The sequence below is a fragment of the Periophthalmus magnuspinnatus genome, chromosome 5, assembly GCF_009829125.3.
Source record: "Periophthalmus magnuspinnatus isolate fPerMag1 chromosome 5, fPerMag1.2.pri, whole genome shotgun sequence".
NCBI lineage: Eukaryota > Metazoa > Chordata > Actinopteri > Gobiiformes > Gobiidae > Periophthalmus > Periophthalmus magnuspinnatus.
The window spans coordinates 31,759,279-31,774,120 of record NC_047130.1 but is presented as its reverse complement, the minus strand read 5'-3'; the positions used below and the strand labels follow the sequence as shown (position 1 = coordinate 31,774,120).

General features: G+C 38.1%; 3 protein-coding genes across 9 annotated transcripts in view; all 3 read right to left on the bottom strand.

Moving 5' to 3' along the window:
• Window positions 1-167: 167 nt before the first annotated feature.
• On the bottom strand, window positions 168-4,179 carry zgc:158258 (uncharacterized protein LOC791186 homolog). The gene is made up of 4 exons (XM_055222131.1): window positions 4,162-4,179; window positions 2,471-2,587; window positions 1,782-1,977; window positions 168-1,392 (listed from the first exon to the last, which is right to left on the bottom strand). Exons 2-4 carry the CDS (start codon window positions 2,573-2,575, stop codon window positions 314-316), a joined length of 1,380 nt encoding a protein of 459 aa, XP_055078106.1. The 5' UTR covers window positions 2,576-2,587; window positions 4,162-4,179; the 3' UTR covers window positions 168-313.
• Window positions 4,180-4,532: 353 nt separating this feature from the next.
• yod1 (YOD1 deubiquitinase) overlaps window positions 4,533-14,842 on the bottom strand; it is a 132,629-nt gene continuing 122,319 nt past the window's right edge. The window contains exons 1-3 of one of the 2 annotated variants that reach the window (XM_033966414.2): window positions 8,137-8,253; window positions 6,957-7,165; window positions 4,533-6,743 (exon numbers count right to left, since the gene is read on the bottom strand). In XM_033966414.2, coding sequence (XP_033822305.1) covers window positions 6,046-6,743; window positions 6,957-7,164 — 906 coding nt within the window. In that variant the 5' untranslated portion in view covers window position 7,165; window positions 8,137-8,253 and the 3' untranslated portion in view covers window positions 4,533-6,045. Of the gene's footprint in view, window positions 6,744-6,956; window positions 7,169-8,136; window positions 8,254-14,842 lie in introns of those variants that run through there. The other variant, XM_055222134.1, reaches the window with a different exon arrangement.
• pfkfb2b (6-phosphofructo-2-kinase/fructose-2,6-biphosphatase 2b) lies at window positions 8,361-14,681 on the bottom strand. Of its 6 annotated transcripts, none has more exons than XM_055222127.1 (17): window positions 14,460-14,665; window positions 13,999-14,112; window positions 13,615-13,740; window positions 13,027-13,123; window positions 12,548-12,614; window positions 12,392-12,466; window positions 12,260-12,316; window positions 11,995-12,119; window positions 11,332-11,539; window positions 10,894-11,040; window positions 10,625-10,729; window positions 10,431-10,560; window positions 10,300-10,362; window positions 10,153-10,217; window positions 9,579-9,764; window positions 9,158-9,180; window positions 8,370-8,979 (listed from the first exon to the last, which is right to left on the bottom strand). In XM_055222127.1, the coding sequence occupies exons 2-17, from the start codon at window positions 14,075-14,077 to the stop codon at window positions 8,910-8,912; spliced, it is 1,623 nt and encodes a 540-aa protein (XP_055078102.1). In that variant the 5' UTR covers window positions 14,078-14,112; window positions 14,460-14,665; the 3' UTR covers window positions 8,370-8,909. The 6 variants fall into 6 exon arrangements, with proteins under 6 accessions (XP_033822303.1, XP_055078102.1, XP_033822302.1 ...); XM_033966411.2 differs by having other exon boundaries at window positions 9,579-9,743; XM_055222128.1 differs by having other exon boundaries at window positions 9,579-9,746; window positions 10,156-10,217; window positions 14,460-14,637.

Here is a 14,842-nt window from a genome sequence, read left to right as displayed (position 1 = left end):
AAAAAGCTTTGTAAACTTATATCACTATATGCATGTTCTACCTGATGCCTGCTGGTGTGCTTTTAACCTAGCAATTATAGCCCTACTTTTTACCACCAAAACAAAGTTATGTACAATTCCAATACTAATCAAATACCTTTTTCCATATTATAAATCCTTAGAATTTATTTGTGTGTATATTTGCCTTTTCTAATCCTCTTGGTTTTACTATGCCAATGCCAAAGTGCCAAGTGCTAAATTCTCCTTAAATCCTTTAATCTGCTAGACTCCTCCTGAGCCCACTCCATGCAAACAGTCAACGTCTTTATTTCATTCAGTCTTTGAGCAGCCCTAGCTTCCTCAGTGCCTCCCTCCTGTCAGCACCCATCCCGGGGACCACCATCACCGTGTAGCCCACTGCACTAGTTGCTTTAGGGGTTGCAGACTGGGCAGTGTTAACACCTTTCACTGGCTCAGATTGGTCAAGATGGTGTGGTTCGCTCCTGTAGTTGTTTTGTGGACCATTTCTCAGTCTACTGGTTTGATTATTAGGTGATACAGACGACTGATTGGGTCGGGTTGAATGATGGAAGCTAGCACTGCTCTGTAGACCCCTGCTCTTGGGCTCTGGGGGCAAACGAGTAACACAGAATGAAGGGCTTCTCATTGGGTTATTGTTAGTTGGAGATTTGACAAATTTGCTGGTAGCTGAGTCCAGACTATTTTGAACTTTTGGTCCTGATGTAGGTAGAGTTGCTTCATTCGATTCTTTGATGAGGCCCAGTTTCTGCAAAGCTTCTTGTCGCACAGTTTCTGGATTTGGTGTGCGCTTGATACTGAAGGAATGACTTGAAACTAAATCGGATTGAGTTTTTGTCTTGGAGTTAGTGGGTGTCTTTTTTGGTTTGGGAGGCACTGCAGGGGGAATGGTCCTTGACTGGGAGAACTCAGGGTGAAACCGGTCAAATCTTGATATATTACTCTGAACAGATCCAGTAGCGGTGTCCTGGGGAACAGACTCTATGGTATGATCCACTGAAGGACATAATGGTGTTTTCTTTTCCGATGCATTCTTCCTCAAGTAAACCAGTGCATCATAGGACAGAGGGCCTCTTTGTAAAGAACTGTCCACTGCTTTGCCAGAGTGCTGTTGCATTTTAGGAGGAATGATTACATTGACTTCTAAGGGGACTGGAGGAGGCTCTGCACTCTGGGGGATTTTAGGATTAATTTCTTTATCCGAAATATTGCGTGTAGGTTTTGAGACTTTGTTCTTTTTTGGAGCAACACTTGGTTTAGCTGTAGATGGCTGAGTGCTGTTCGCAATGACAAAGGGTGTAGGAACAAGGTAGCTTGGTAGATTTTTGTCAACATTAATTTTGACAGCGTGCTTGGTGATTTCTCTGTCCTCACCTGAAAAAACAGAAAAGAATCGTGAAACACTATATCCTGTGTTTTATAAATCAGAGGTCCCTAGGGTTGCAGCACAATTTGAATAATATAATCATTGTGACTAGTCGCAATTGTATTTTGATAATGGTAATTGCTATCTTGACTAAACAGAGTCTAAACCATAGACTGTATAATAGAACAACTTGAGTAATTCCTAAATATTCTCTCTCTCGAAGCCTTCAGTCACCATATTTTAATCTTTATTTGGTCAATATTAGTTAAAATCTTTATCTCAATGTGCAGTATAAATAATCATTTGGTTGGTAGACTAATCAAATAAATATTCGCTGACTAGTCGACAACTAAAATAATTGTCAGTTGCAGCCCTGGAGGCCGCTGTATTCACTCACTCTTGATTGGGCTTTGGTTGAAATGGGCAGTCAGTTTGGCCTGTTTGCTGGCCACAGTTTCAGGACATGGTTTTTGTTCAGTCTCATCATTAGAGAGTCCACTGTCATCTTCTGTGTCCAGTGAGTCAATGGTCTCCTCCAAAAACATGAGACAGGCCTTCTCCTCAGCAGAGAGGTACTCCAGGCTGTCATCACTCTGAAATAAGCAAAATGAAATGTAAAATATATAAAGTTGCTACTTTGCATCCAGTCTGTGATTTACATAATGCATTGGCCGTGATTTATATGACAAGTTTTATATATATATATATATATATATATATATATATATATATATATATATATATATAATTAGATTTTGCTTAAAATTTGGTGTTTACAATTTCAGTTCCTGGTTGGATATGTGCAGCAGATGTGATATTTGTTAGGTAATTCCATATTTGAATTGTATTTGTATTTTATATTGCTGACATGAGGCTTTTACTACTCGGTGTGATCATTTTCAACCTTTTCTTCACAGTTAACTGATGTAAAATTTAAGATAAAGTTCACCTCATATACTACCCCACCAATATAACGAGAAAAACATGAAAACCTGTCGTATGTTAAAGTACTTATAACTTATATTGGTTATTTTAACTGTATAAAAAAAATATAATGTTAAAAATATAATGTTTTCCAATACTTACAAATCCTGAGTTGGTGCTCAGGACACTGTCGCAGCTGCCTGAGCTGTCGATGCCGGGCATGGCCTCCAGTCCAGTGCCTCCCGGCCATGTGTCACTTTTGGGCATCTTACTACCCCTCTTCACCAGACGATAGATGCACAAATGATGAAATCCCTTTATCTGTTAAACATGAATACAATTTTACATACAACCTTTTGAAACAAAGTCCTTCACCTGCTTGCCCCCATTGACATGTCATTGTTTTGCCTGGAATGTTCCACAATATCACATTTATTCAATTGCCATTTTTTATTGCTCAAAAATACCTTAGAAAACATGTATTTTTACTGGGAGTGGGCACACCTCTCCATTGTTTTGATCTATAACTTGGCATCACTTTCTTGTTTCCATGGAGAAAAATTAAATGATATACTGGAACATTCAAAGCAAACACATACCAGATCCTCTATGAGAAGGGTTACATAGTGTACATTTAAGTTATAGACTATAGTATAATCTTAAAAGTGAATTGTACCATGTTGTGCTCTCTGTCTGAGCCTCCCTGAATGAGTGTCATTGTTTAAACGTGTTTCTGACAGATCTCCTTCTCACTAGTCCTCCTTCTACATGTGACTCGGATTACAGCACACATGCCACTCCTAATCTTCCTGAATGGGATCAGTTTCAGGAGGTAGTGGAGGGCGCGATAAATAATCTGCTCAAATATATGGCAGGATACACGATAGCTGCTCATCTGGCCATGCTCTTTTACTACTCCAGCTCACTCAATTAGAGTAAATTGTAAAGGGACCTTTTGATGGTGTAGTAATACACTGTATAGATACAATAGAAAGAAAAGTTGTAGTCAGTAGTTTTCATAATAGCCCAGTATAGTGGACTACAGTTTTGCATGAGTTGCACTGTAGGCATACTTATTGTTGCCAAATAATTTTTGTAATAAATTAGCCCATAATTTTTAAGTTTAAAATTGAGGTAAAACACTGCAAGGAATAAAAATGAATAAATAAACAATGGAGAAGTATTTTCAGCATCTGAATGGGATCGTTTATCATCTAGAACAGTCTATAAATCTCTGCGATCAATGCAATGGAAAGTATCGGTACATCATTATCATTATCACAGTTTGGGTTGTATTGTCTTGGCAATGATTGGTAATGCTTACATAAGGTTTTTGATACAAGTCCAAGTCACATTGACAATAAACTTAAATGTAAATTTGATCCCTGCCACAAAATAACAACTGAGTAAGTTGAAGATTTCTATCTGGACAAAAGTTCAAATTCACATTTTCAGTCTATTGTCCTTGTCCTTTTTTCATTATGACTACTTGATAATCAAAGTTTCAGGAAAAGACTGATCAAACTATCAGAGACCTTATGCAACAGTTTCAAATACTAATAATAGATTACCTTTAATATTTAGAGTATACGCTTATTGTAGTCTATACGACATGCATCAAAACACTAGGAAATAGTTTACTGATCTTGTCTTTCATCCTAAAACTTTTAGCCATGGATGTTGCCTGCTAAGGGATGAATTCACATAAGCCTGTATTTCAGTTATGATGTAGGCTAGTCTATTGAAATAAAGTAAAACAAACATATGCGGCGTTGGCACTTTACCACAATCTGTGAACAAACTAGGGGAAATACATTTACAATATAACACTACTGTATTATGTTAGTACGCACCTCCCTGTGTCCCGTTAGTTGTTCAGGTGCTCCTCAGTGTCCGCAGACTCAGCTCCTGCACACCGCTACACTGCACCTGCACAAAGACTGTGCGCTAAACGTTCAGCCAATCAGAGCGCGCCGTGCTGCTAAATACAAGAGGCGCGCACTGGGACACTACTACTACGGATTAAATTATTAACTAGCTTTTTTGTTTTTGGTCTTAATATATTGTTTTATTTTATCATACTGCCTTACACAATGATGACCAGTGAAATCCGAACGGGCAATTACAAATCATCCCCACTTATTCATTGTAATGAAGTTTTCTATGGCTTATTGAAAGAACACAGTAGGTCAAATTACAATTTTTCATAATTACTTGTTTTTAATGTGTTTATTTGAGATTATGTCAGTTAGAAGGATCTATTTTCTTAACCAAATATTGATACAAAAACACCTGACACAACGTCACCCGCTAGTTTTTAATAACACAGAATAAAGTAACTCCAGTGGTTTTGTAGTGCTCTGCGTTGAACATTCATTGTTATCATTGTTATTTCCACAGCCTCGAACTGTAATAATTAACCCATTGTAAGAAAACAACATTAGTAACAGAATAGGGAAATTGTATAGTTTATAGTTCACATTCAAATAAAAAAAATGTATTAATATTATTTTATTCACTCATCACCACTCAAAAATCATTACATTTTGGCAGCACACACACACACACACACAGTCATGCACATGGTGAGGCAACAGTGTACAGTACATTATCATGATGACACCCAAGCATTAAATAGTTGTGATTTTTAAGTGCACGTTGCAGTGTTGTCAAGGCCAGTTGTAGTTAGGTGAACATGCTTCACTTAAGACAAAAATACCGGACACTCAACATACTACTAATAACTGTATTAACCAACAAGCAAAAGTCATAGTTGCGTACTGAGTTATAACATACATCACTGAAAAAGTAACTTTTCATGACAAAAATTAAGAGAAGTATTTCATTAGTAAAGAAATGGGTGTGTAGTTGATGAAAGCCTAAAAATAAAAGGCTTACTTGTTCCACAAAATAATAGAAAATGTACCAAGCACCATTATTTTTGCTGTTTCGACCTAGTTTTGGTCAAAGGGCATGATCCAAGGTGACAACCACTAAAGGTGTTTCCTCACTGATTTGAGTTAAACACTGTATTCATACTAAGGATGCATCAATACAGTTTTTGCCTTATTCAATACGTAGGTCAAGATAACTGATTTCAATAAGTTTTAAAACAAGCAAATGTTTCCTCTATTTTTTATGCTAATTATCAGTAGACATAACATTTTATTATTAAATTAAATCTTCTATTTTCAGATGTAATAGTGTTACCCCTTTAGAGAGCTGTTTTCTTCCTGTATCTGCCAGATGTGCTGGAGAAGTACTGTCAGTGTTTTGAGTCACACTAGTGTATTGTGTTGTGAGGGCCATATCGAACAATTTTATATTGTTGCATCCCTAATTTGTACACTGATATCTCTAATGCTAAGTTAATGTTGGGTTTGCTACATAACATTTTCCCAAAACAGGCAAAATATATTATAATTTAAGACTTAAATGAGTGTAACTGTTACAGGATAAAGTTGCATGTCATTTGTTGCTTCCAGTATGTAATCAGTCAGGTAGTGAAAAATGTGTTCTTGAAAAGATTTCATAATCCTTAGGTCTTAAAAAAATACTGATGATGGAGTTTTCCTAATTCATTTGTAGCAATGTAGAATACTGAACAGACCAGAGGCTGAACACTGTGGACTCGGTGAACAATGTGAGGTAGAGGATCACACAAGCAAACGTATCATAAAATCTGTCACACGTCAACACAGAGTTAGTGGCGGTTGTACTGAAAACTAAAGAGAACTTCACACCTCTCCAAAGTTGGTGTGGCCTGTCTCCTTGGCATGCTCACGTGCCTCCTTCTGCCCTACCAGGCCTGTCTGACACACCATGCAGCGCAGGGCAAAGCGGTTAACGTCCGTGAACTGGCGCTTGCGGCGAGCTTCGTCTGCCAGCTCGAGGGCTTGTGCAAGGATTATGTCGTCTGTGGTTGAGAAGATAGTCTGGGGCGGGGCATCTGAGCCGGGCGTTTCTTTCTGTAGAGGGTCGTAGTGAATACCGTCATAGATTAGCAGCACACGTTTGTTATATCCGGCATCCTCGCCAAATCTGTCCACGCGCACAGTCTGAGTGTCCACCACGCAGATCTCACACTGGTAAAACTTGGACATTATGGACACCTCAATTGCCCCTCCCCAAGTATCGTCACGCTTGATCCAGGCACAGTACTCCTCATTGGTCTTTCCCAGGACTGCTTCAGAGTACATGTCAGGGTCACTGGACACAATCTGTGCGATAAGGCGACGCATTTCGGGGGCACAAGCAGGGTCATACATGCCCCCTTCCACCACATAGTACACACTGGTAAAAAGACAGGAGTTGTCTGCGGGCACCACTCTACGGGCTAGAACAGGGGAGATGTCTAGGCGAGGGGGTTTGTTCACAGTGGAATGATCCTGAGGTTTTGGTTTGTTCTTCTCTTCTTCAACAATCAGTGTGTCTCCTGAAAAATTAATGAAAAGTGTTAACAATGCTATGTATAAAGTTTAACCACAGTCTGTGTTAGTCAACTTTTACCCTTCACACATCATATCTTCACTCTTAGTTTAACTTGACCTATTAAATCTATTAAGCTTGAAAATATTATAATCTTCCGTAAATCTCTTTACTCTGAAGGCACGTCACAAGGTCTTCTGATAAACAGACTGGGTCATACCTGATTTGATGGGGTAATCTTTGAGGTGAGCGTCTCCATTTCGGAGATCCAGGCTGGACGGAGGGTAACCAACCATTATTTTCTGCACATCACATGGTATGCCAGTCAGCTCCTCCACTTTGCTCTTCAACTCTTGAACACATGATTGGTGAGTCAAGCCTTGCATTATGTGGCTCCCATTTTTGGTCTTACAGCGTAGTTTTAGCATCCTGTAAAAAAGACAGTAATGGACAATTACAATTAAGGGCTAAGGGCAATTATTGCAAACTATTCACAATGTTAGTGGCAGTGGAGCAGTCCGATCCACTAAGTCAGAGGTGAGCAGTTCAATCCCAACTACCACAGATGCATACCTGTGTCAAGGGCGAGACATTAAACATTCCTTGCCCACAGTGTTAACATACACTGGTGTATGTGAGACAGAAAAGTGCCATACATCATATATATAAGAAGAAATTAAATATCACAGCAGGCAAAGCTAAGGTTCACTATTTGACAGAGATATACATTTCTTTAGAATTAATATTAAAATATGAACGTGATTTTCTCATTTTAGTTCTACATTAAACCTTGCTTCCAACTTGGCAACTTAGGACATAACATTGCTATAATATAATTACTGCCCATTTAAATGTGCATATAGAATATTCATATATGTACATTAATTTTGTTTGCTCCAAACAACCACCCTAAACACAGTGACAGTAACTTTGCCGAGGATTCTACGAAAAGCTGCTCTCTTATCTCCACGGCACTAACAGCCAAGAAGCTTATGGGGAAAATAAGCCAAACAATGAAAATGCTGATGAAAAGCAGAAGAGTCCGGCTACTGAAATCTCTTTGTACCTTTCCATTGTTCTGCAATGAACACAGGAGTTGTGCTAACAATTCAACTGGCATTACACATCAAAAAACGTGCAGACAAAAATGTCTGTTATCACGAGGTCAATTACATGAAGTATAATCGGTGACTTTCAAGTATGATTAAAAAACAAAACGCTTTTCTTTGCCGACTGTTATGATGCTAACGTTAGCAAGCTAACCTCTCCGTTAAACTGAAACAAGGACAAACAAATCATGCCGCTTTTGATGGCAGTACATCTCGGGTACTTTGAACAGTCTAAAAACAAGTGGATTATCATTTATGATCGCTTAATTTTTAATTATTTTATTGTCCTACCTGGTCAATACAACTGCTCCAAACAATAAACAGCCCGTGAGAGGCGAGAGTGGAGTACGTCAGTTTTCGTCCACAGAACGTCATCACGTCGTGTTCAAAGACACGCCCCATCCGTAAGTCCCGTGGTAAACATGCACTTGAAACTAGCTTCATGTTTAGTTTTTCCAAACTTTTACTGCAACCGGAGTACCTTGTTGGACCAGAAAGAAATTAGTGAGAGCGTTTTGTGCAGTTTTGGTGATTTTATTTAATAGCACATTTTGTATGATACTAGGTATTACATTGTGCAAATTTAAGTTTAGAGCTTGTTTACATGCATATACGTTCATATAATCAAATTAGTCCCAAAGGCACATCTGGCTGTCTCTTATCACCTGTCCCCTAGTCCTTGAAAATGCAGCCCCCTACCCTGTGCGAACAACCACTAGCAAGTACATGAAGGACAGGATTAAATTTTGATAAGACAGTGAAACAATACAAGGTATAATTTTAGACCAAATAATTATGCATACAAGCAGTAGAATATAATTTAACATGTTTTGTTTTGGGGGTTTTAATTGTTTTAAGAAAAGGTTTGAGTCACTGCAGGCTCTATAAATAGTACTTTTCACAAAAAACTGCATAACATTCAGAACAAGAAAATGATAAGTGATAAAGAATAGTGTTCACAAGATTTCAGTTTGTTCCTATTTTTAGTGCAGAAGCAGATAAATACTGTTTAGTGCATTAATGAATAAAATGGAGTTTATAACATTCTATGGCATCAGTCCTCTTCAATCAGAAGCAGACACCTTCACTAGCTTCTTCTGGGCTGTCAGTGTCGGCTCCTTCAGACAGGCATTCCTTAAAAAAATTCCACAAGTTACCAAAATATTCCATGTCATTACAGGCATTAAATATGGTTAACTAAAACAATATATAATATAGGCGGACTAGTGACAGTAGCCTATAGCATGAAGGGATACAATGAGGTGAGTTGAAAGAAACAACAAAGTTGGAATTCTGATTTAAAAATACTCACACACAAGAGCTTCCAATCCAAGTCTGTAACACAGATGTGGAAAAGACAACAGATACAAATGTGGACAAGAGAGGCATGAATCACCAACAGCAAAACAAAACACAATATGAATATGCAGGACAGTTTTCTAACATGTTTCATTGTGAAAATAAAACTGATCCAAAGCGCATTTTCAGGTTTGTGTGTCTTTTGTTAGATGTTTTCAACTGGACATGTAGTATGCTGAATATGCATGCAAGAAACAACCATATCATGCAAAATATAAGAAAAGAAAAAATCCCCAAACCAAAAAGTGAAAGAATGCCCTGAGACAAGAGATGCTTTCCATCAAATCCCACCTTAGTTAGGGAAATGCAATAACATGGACAGCAGAAGGAGCTGAGACACTGACTATGATCCAATGGCACTAACTCTCACTAACTTGGCTTGGCCGTCCCTCTGGCATCAGGGCGGCAGGAGTGGGAGCCAGGGGCAGCCAGGGTTGATTCCCTGCACTGTAGAGCCTGGGACGCTTGACCTGGTTGTAACTGGACAAGGGGGTGTAACTATTCCTTCGATGAATGAGAGAGTCCCTCGGCATAGTACCCTGGTAGAAAGTGAGATACCACTGGAATTAAAGAAAATATGGAAGTAAAAAAAGCATGCATACAGAAAAGTTGAGTGTTGGATCCTTAAGATCAGTGAAGACTACCACTTACATTGGGACTGGAAATAATATTAGCAATGCAAGATGAAGCCATGCTCAGCATTAGGCATTGTCCAATGCATTTGTTAGAGCCAAGGCCAGGCTTAACTTGGTTTCTAATTAGTGACTAAGAATTTGTGTTGCTGTAATGCATTCACTAAGTTAAAGCTAAAAGGCAAAAAAAACTTCTTTTTTTTTTTTTTAAGCAAAATGTGTTTTACTTATTAGTTAAGACTAGTTAAAGCAACTTTTTACAGTAAAAAAAATAAAAAAAATACTAAAAGCAGAGACACAAGTGGGCTTCACTCACAAGGGGTCGATCGCGGTGTGTGTTGACCGCCTCCACGTTTAAGTGAAACATTTCCACTTTGCAACCTGACAAAATACCATGATGGAACAATTACTACAATGTCATAGTGTAATGCTGACTTGCTGATTTTTTTTTTTTTTTTCATACCATAGGCAACAGGAGTGAGCTTTAGAACTGTATGCAATGGGCATTTCATGTAAGGTAGATCTTCTGTAGAATAATGACTCAATCAGTGAGAATTAAAAATATACATAAACAGCACATTATGAGTATCTGACCTGCACTTTTATCCAGGAAGTATGCAAGCAGACAACGCATCACAGCTTGGTGGCAGATGACCAACACATTGCCCTGTCTCTCCAGCTCCATGATGACAGGCTCCAGTCGCTGCACCAGATCTTGGTAGGACTAACGAAAGCAAGAAAGTAAGTTCATAAGGTAAAACACATTTTGAGGAGGTAGACATAAGCACCTCTCCGCCTGGGTAGCGATAATGGTACTTGTCCTGGTCCCTCAAAGCAAACTCCTCTGGGAATGTTTGCTGGATCATCTCATAGGTCATTTCCTCACATACACCCTAGGGAGTTAAAGCAGAGGGCACATTTCATACTTAACAACAATGTGAAATCTATGTATATAAAATTATATAATTTACATGAATGCACATTATGTCAAATTAATAAGGTGAAAACAATAAATAATATTACATAACAAAGGATCTTAAATAACTAAAATACTGACAGCATCAATTTCATTAAGTATCTTCCATTGTTCATAAGGCACCCCCAACTCCTCTGCTGTTTGTATGGTTCGCCTCAGCTGGCTCGTCCAAACCTTCAAATCAGTCAACCTCTGTTCTTCAATGAAGTCACGCAAAGCATGGGCAAACTGGAGAGAAGAGACATTTTCATGAAAATTACCTGAGAAGTACAAACCCTGGCACAAATGAGACAAAAACATGAGCATTTTTTAATTAATTAGTTTCAACATTTCAGAGAAATAACTTAACACACTTCTTTGATCTTTGACTCTACCATAGCTATTATGTCACTTTTACTGTAAATGACTATTTATGATGCTAGATTCAGATGTGTGAATCATGTTTATATAATGTCATAAAAAAAATCATATTTTATTACACAATATTTTTTTTTGTATAAAAACACAACTTTGTTATACCTGTTTTCCCCGCAGCGACAGTTCAGAATCCCCTCCAATCCTGCCCTCCATGTTGTGGCAGCTCTCTCCGTGCCTGCATAGGTAGATGCAGTGGGAGTGCACTCGGATGTTCATGAGGTAGTACACAATCTTACTCTGGATGTAGTCCTGCACCCGGTTCACCAGGAACCGCTGACCAACATTCATCACTTTGATAAAAGACAGGTCCCTGCAGGAGAGAAGCATTGTGTAGTTTGCCATCTCTTGTGCAGTGTACAGACTGCAATAAAATTCCAATTATTAAAATGATTAAGTATACCAATAATGAGACACATGTCTGAGAGAGGAAACTAACCTTGTGTTTTAATATAAACTATATTTTTCTATTGTTAGATAAAAGGAATGTATGACTCAATGGTGAGAGCAATTCTTCTGGACTAGATCTTCCAATATGGGTCCAGCTCAGGGCAGTTTTTACCACCATTCTGTGCCATGTGTGTGTCCTCAGTTGTCCTATAAGACTGAATTATTTGAACCGGACAAAAGTCAGTTCTGCGTTCTGTGCCATATGTGAAATATATACAGTGACTTAGAAGTACGTTTTTCGTACTTTAAAGTATGTTCCTTTCTTAGCAGGGCAGATAATATAATAGGAATGAATACTAAAATGTTTTTGTGTCTTACTTGTCATAGTCATCTGGATCTAATGGCTGGTATGTCACTTCATAACATTCAATTCTTTTGAGAAAGTCATCCATCACTCGTTCCCGGTGTCGTTCAGGGTAGTCTGGACTTGACACTTTCACTTCCTGGGACACGTATTTCAAATATTTGAACACTGTCTATGAGCATGTTTGCATAACACTTTAGTGAGACTATAAATAAGTAATGAATTTGACCTCAACAAAAAGGCACAGTCAAAAGTCCTGCATATGACGCAAGATCATACCAAAATATTAGCAGCAATAACCTCCGGGTCGTCACACACGGACTCCACAAAGAACACCTGTCACAAAGGGCACACTGTTCAGACAGTGTGGCAGGGCTAATTATAACCAAAGTCTTATTTTTACATATGTACCTTGAAAGAATTTTCTTTAATGAATGCTTGAATCAGGTCTCTGCGTTCTCTTGTTGTGTTTGTTGCATCAAAAACCTTCAATAATCCAAATCATAATTATTATTATTAAAAAAAATTATAAAATTAAGATGAGATGAAAATAAAATGTGTACTCACTGCAATCTGACCCCCCTCTTCTGTTAGGTAAGCCTTCACATCCCGTAAAGCTATCAGTGCACACTGTCTACAAAAAAAAGTGCATGATAAAACACCTTTAAAGTTTAATGTCACACTGAGGAACATTCAACTCAAAGCAATAACGTCTTGGAGACAAGCAGAAAAGTTTTATAGTGCATTCTTGATTTGGGTTGAGTCCTACTGCAGTATGAGGATTCACACCCTCCAGCTTCATAGTGACAGCTGTGACATGCTCAAATCTGGGTCATGGTGTTACAGAGGGGAACTCTCAAGAGTCAGACTCACATAATTCATCTCGGTCTATAAATTCACACTGCAGGTTAAACTCAGTGCAATGTTGGGTTATTGATTCTTGCTGAAAAAAGAGCTTAGTCACTGATGCAGCAGCGCAGACAGCAGCATCATCCACACTATAGGACAACATGATTATATAACGCTGTACAATGGATGTAACTTACTTTCGTATCCTCATGGCTTCCTCATTGTCATGGCGAAAGAAATCATAGGACTTATAAGCTCGAACAGCCTCTCTACGATAAACGCCCAAATTAAATACTGCAAAATTGAAATATAATATAAAGGTTTAGGTAATCAGGATTGCAAAATACAGCTGGTATTAGCAATATATGCTATTAAGAGCTGAAATGCCAAACCCAGATGCATATTATTGATGGTGCAAATACTAAATGAAATGTAAATAAAGCTTCTTGTTACACAACCTGTTCTTAATACAAAATTTCAGTTTGTATATTTGATGTAAAGTGTTCGTTTGATGATTAAAACATTAACTGAAATTGATATCAAAGCTTGATACTCAATATTGACTTAAATACCACAGTGATAACAGAAAACAATAAAACATCCTTTAAAACACACAACACAACTATTAGGAGGCTAGTTTTTAAAATATTACTATAGTATATAGTTCTGATATGGATCCAGACCATAACCCTTCCAACTATTCAGGAAAGATCAACACAGAAAATCATAAAAATATATTTAAATGATTTAATGTCTTGAGGTGTTGTGTTTCACTGACAAGTTACCTTTAGTGGGGACACCAATCCAGTTAAGATAACGTGTGAGTTTTTTTGACATGTAAGTTTTGCCCCTGGCCGGTAGCCCGATCATCACAATAAGTGTTGGTGAATTGGTCATATAGGATGCCCAAGCTACAACAAAGATCAAAAATGTTATGATTTACAAGCACTAGGGTAATTATAAAATGAACATGTACAAGTAGACAGAATTGGTTTGTGGTAGGCATATGATTACAATGTGTTTGTTTGCCAAGCTCTCTATTGTTACCTAAATACATGATATAGGTGCCCTTTCTCAGATAAATAACTTTAAAACAAACTGTCATTGTTTGTCTAGTGTTACAGGCACCTGCAGTTTGGTGAAATCTAATTAAGGACCCAATCACTTACAGCATTTTTTCTCATTCACTCTCATGTCTTTCTTCTCTCTCTCCACTGAGTTTGCAGGATCTGTCTGATTGTTGGACATGTTTGAGGCTGGCGTTCAAAGGCTCATTTTCTGATCTGAAATAGAAACATACAAATTCAACAGGATCAGGGCTGTAGACGTAGTTTGTGAAGAAGAACATTTGACAGTATATGTTTAGACAAGGCTCCAAGATGTAAATGAAATATGATTTAATCTCCCTTAGCAACAATAATCTGCAAGGACCAGACAAACCTGCCACATCAAATCTATTCTCGTCTGCCCAAAACGTTGTAAATATCAGATAGGCTGCTATAGAATATTACATTAATCTTATTCTGAAAACAAACTATTCCATGTTCAAATTTTACATTGTTTCCAAAAGAACATCATGTAGGCCTATCCATATTCATAATAGGCTATCAATAAAGCAATATGATTTTACCTGATGCCTGCTGGGTCTCCTGATCTCCTTGTTCCCTGTGTGCGGGAATAACGCAGTGTTCGGGTACTTTCACCGCAATGTGCGTTAGATGCACTGTCACTACTACGAGCGCCAGTCACACCAGTCACACCAGTCCCACCAGTCACACCAGTCACACCTCGACCTGTCCTTGCAGAGTGACCAGTCCGTGCGCGCTGGAGGTGTGCAAATGTGCAACGCGACATGGAAAACTTACCGTAATGTTTGTAATAGAACCGCCCCTTTGCAGAGCTGAGTGACAGACTGCAGGTTAGGCTTTTTTTGAGGCGTGATTATTATTTTACACTATCATTATATTCTGTTTAATGTTCTAAAAGTAATATTTATTGTGTTTATGCTTTAAG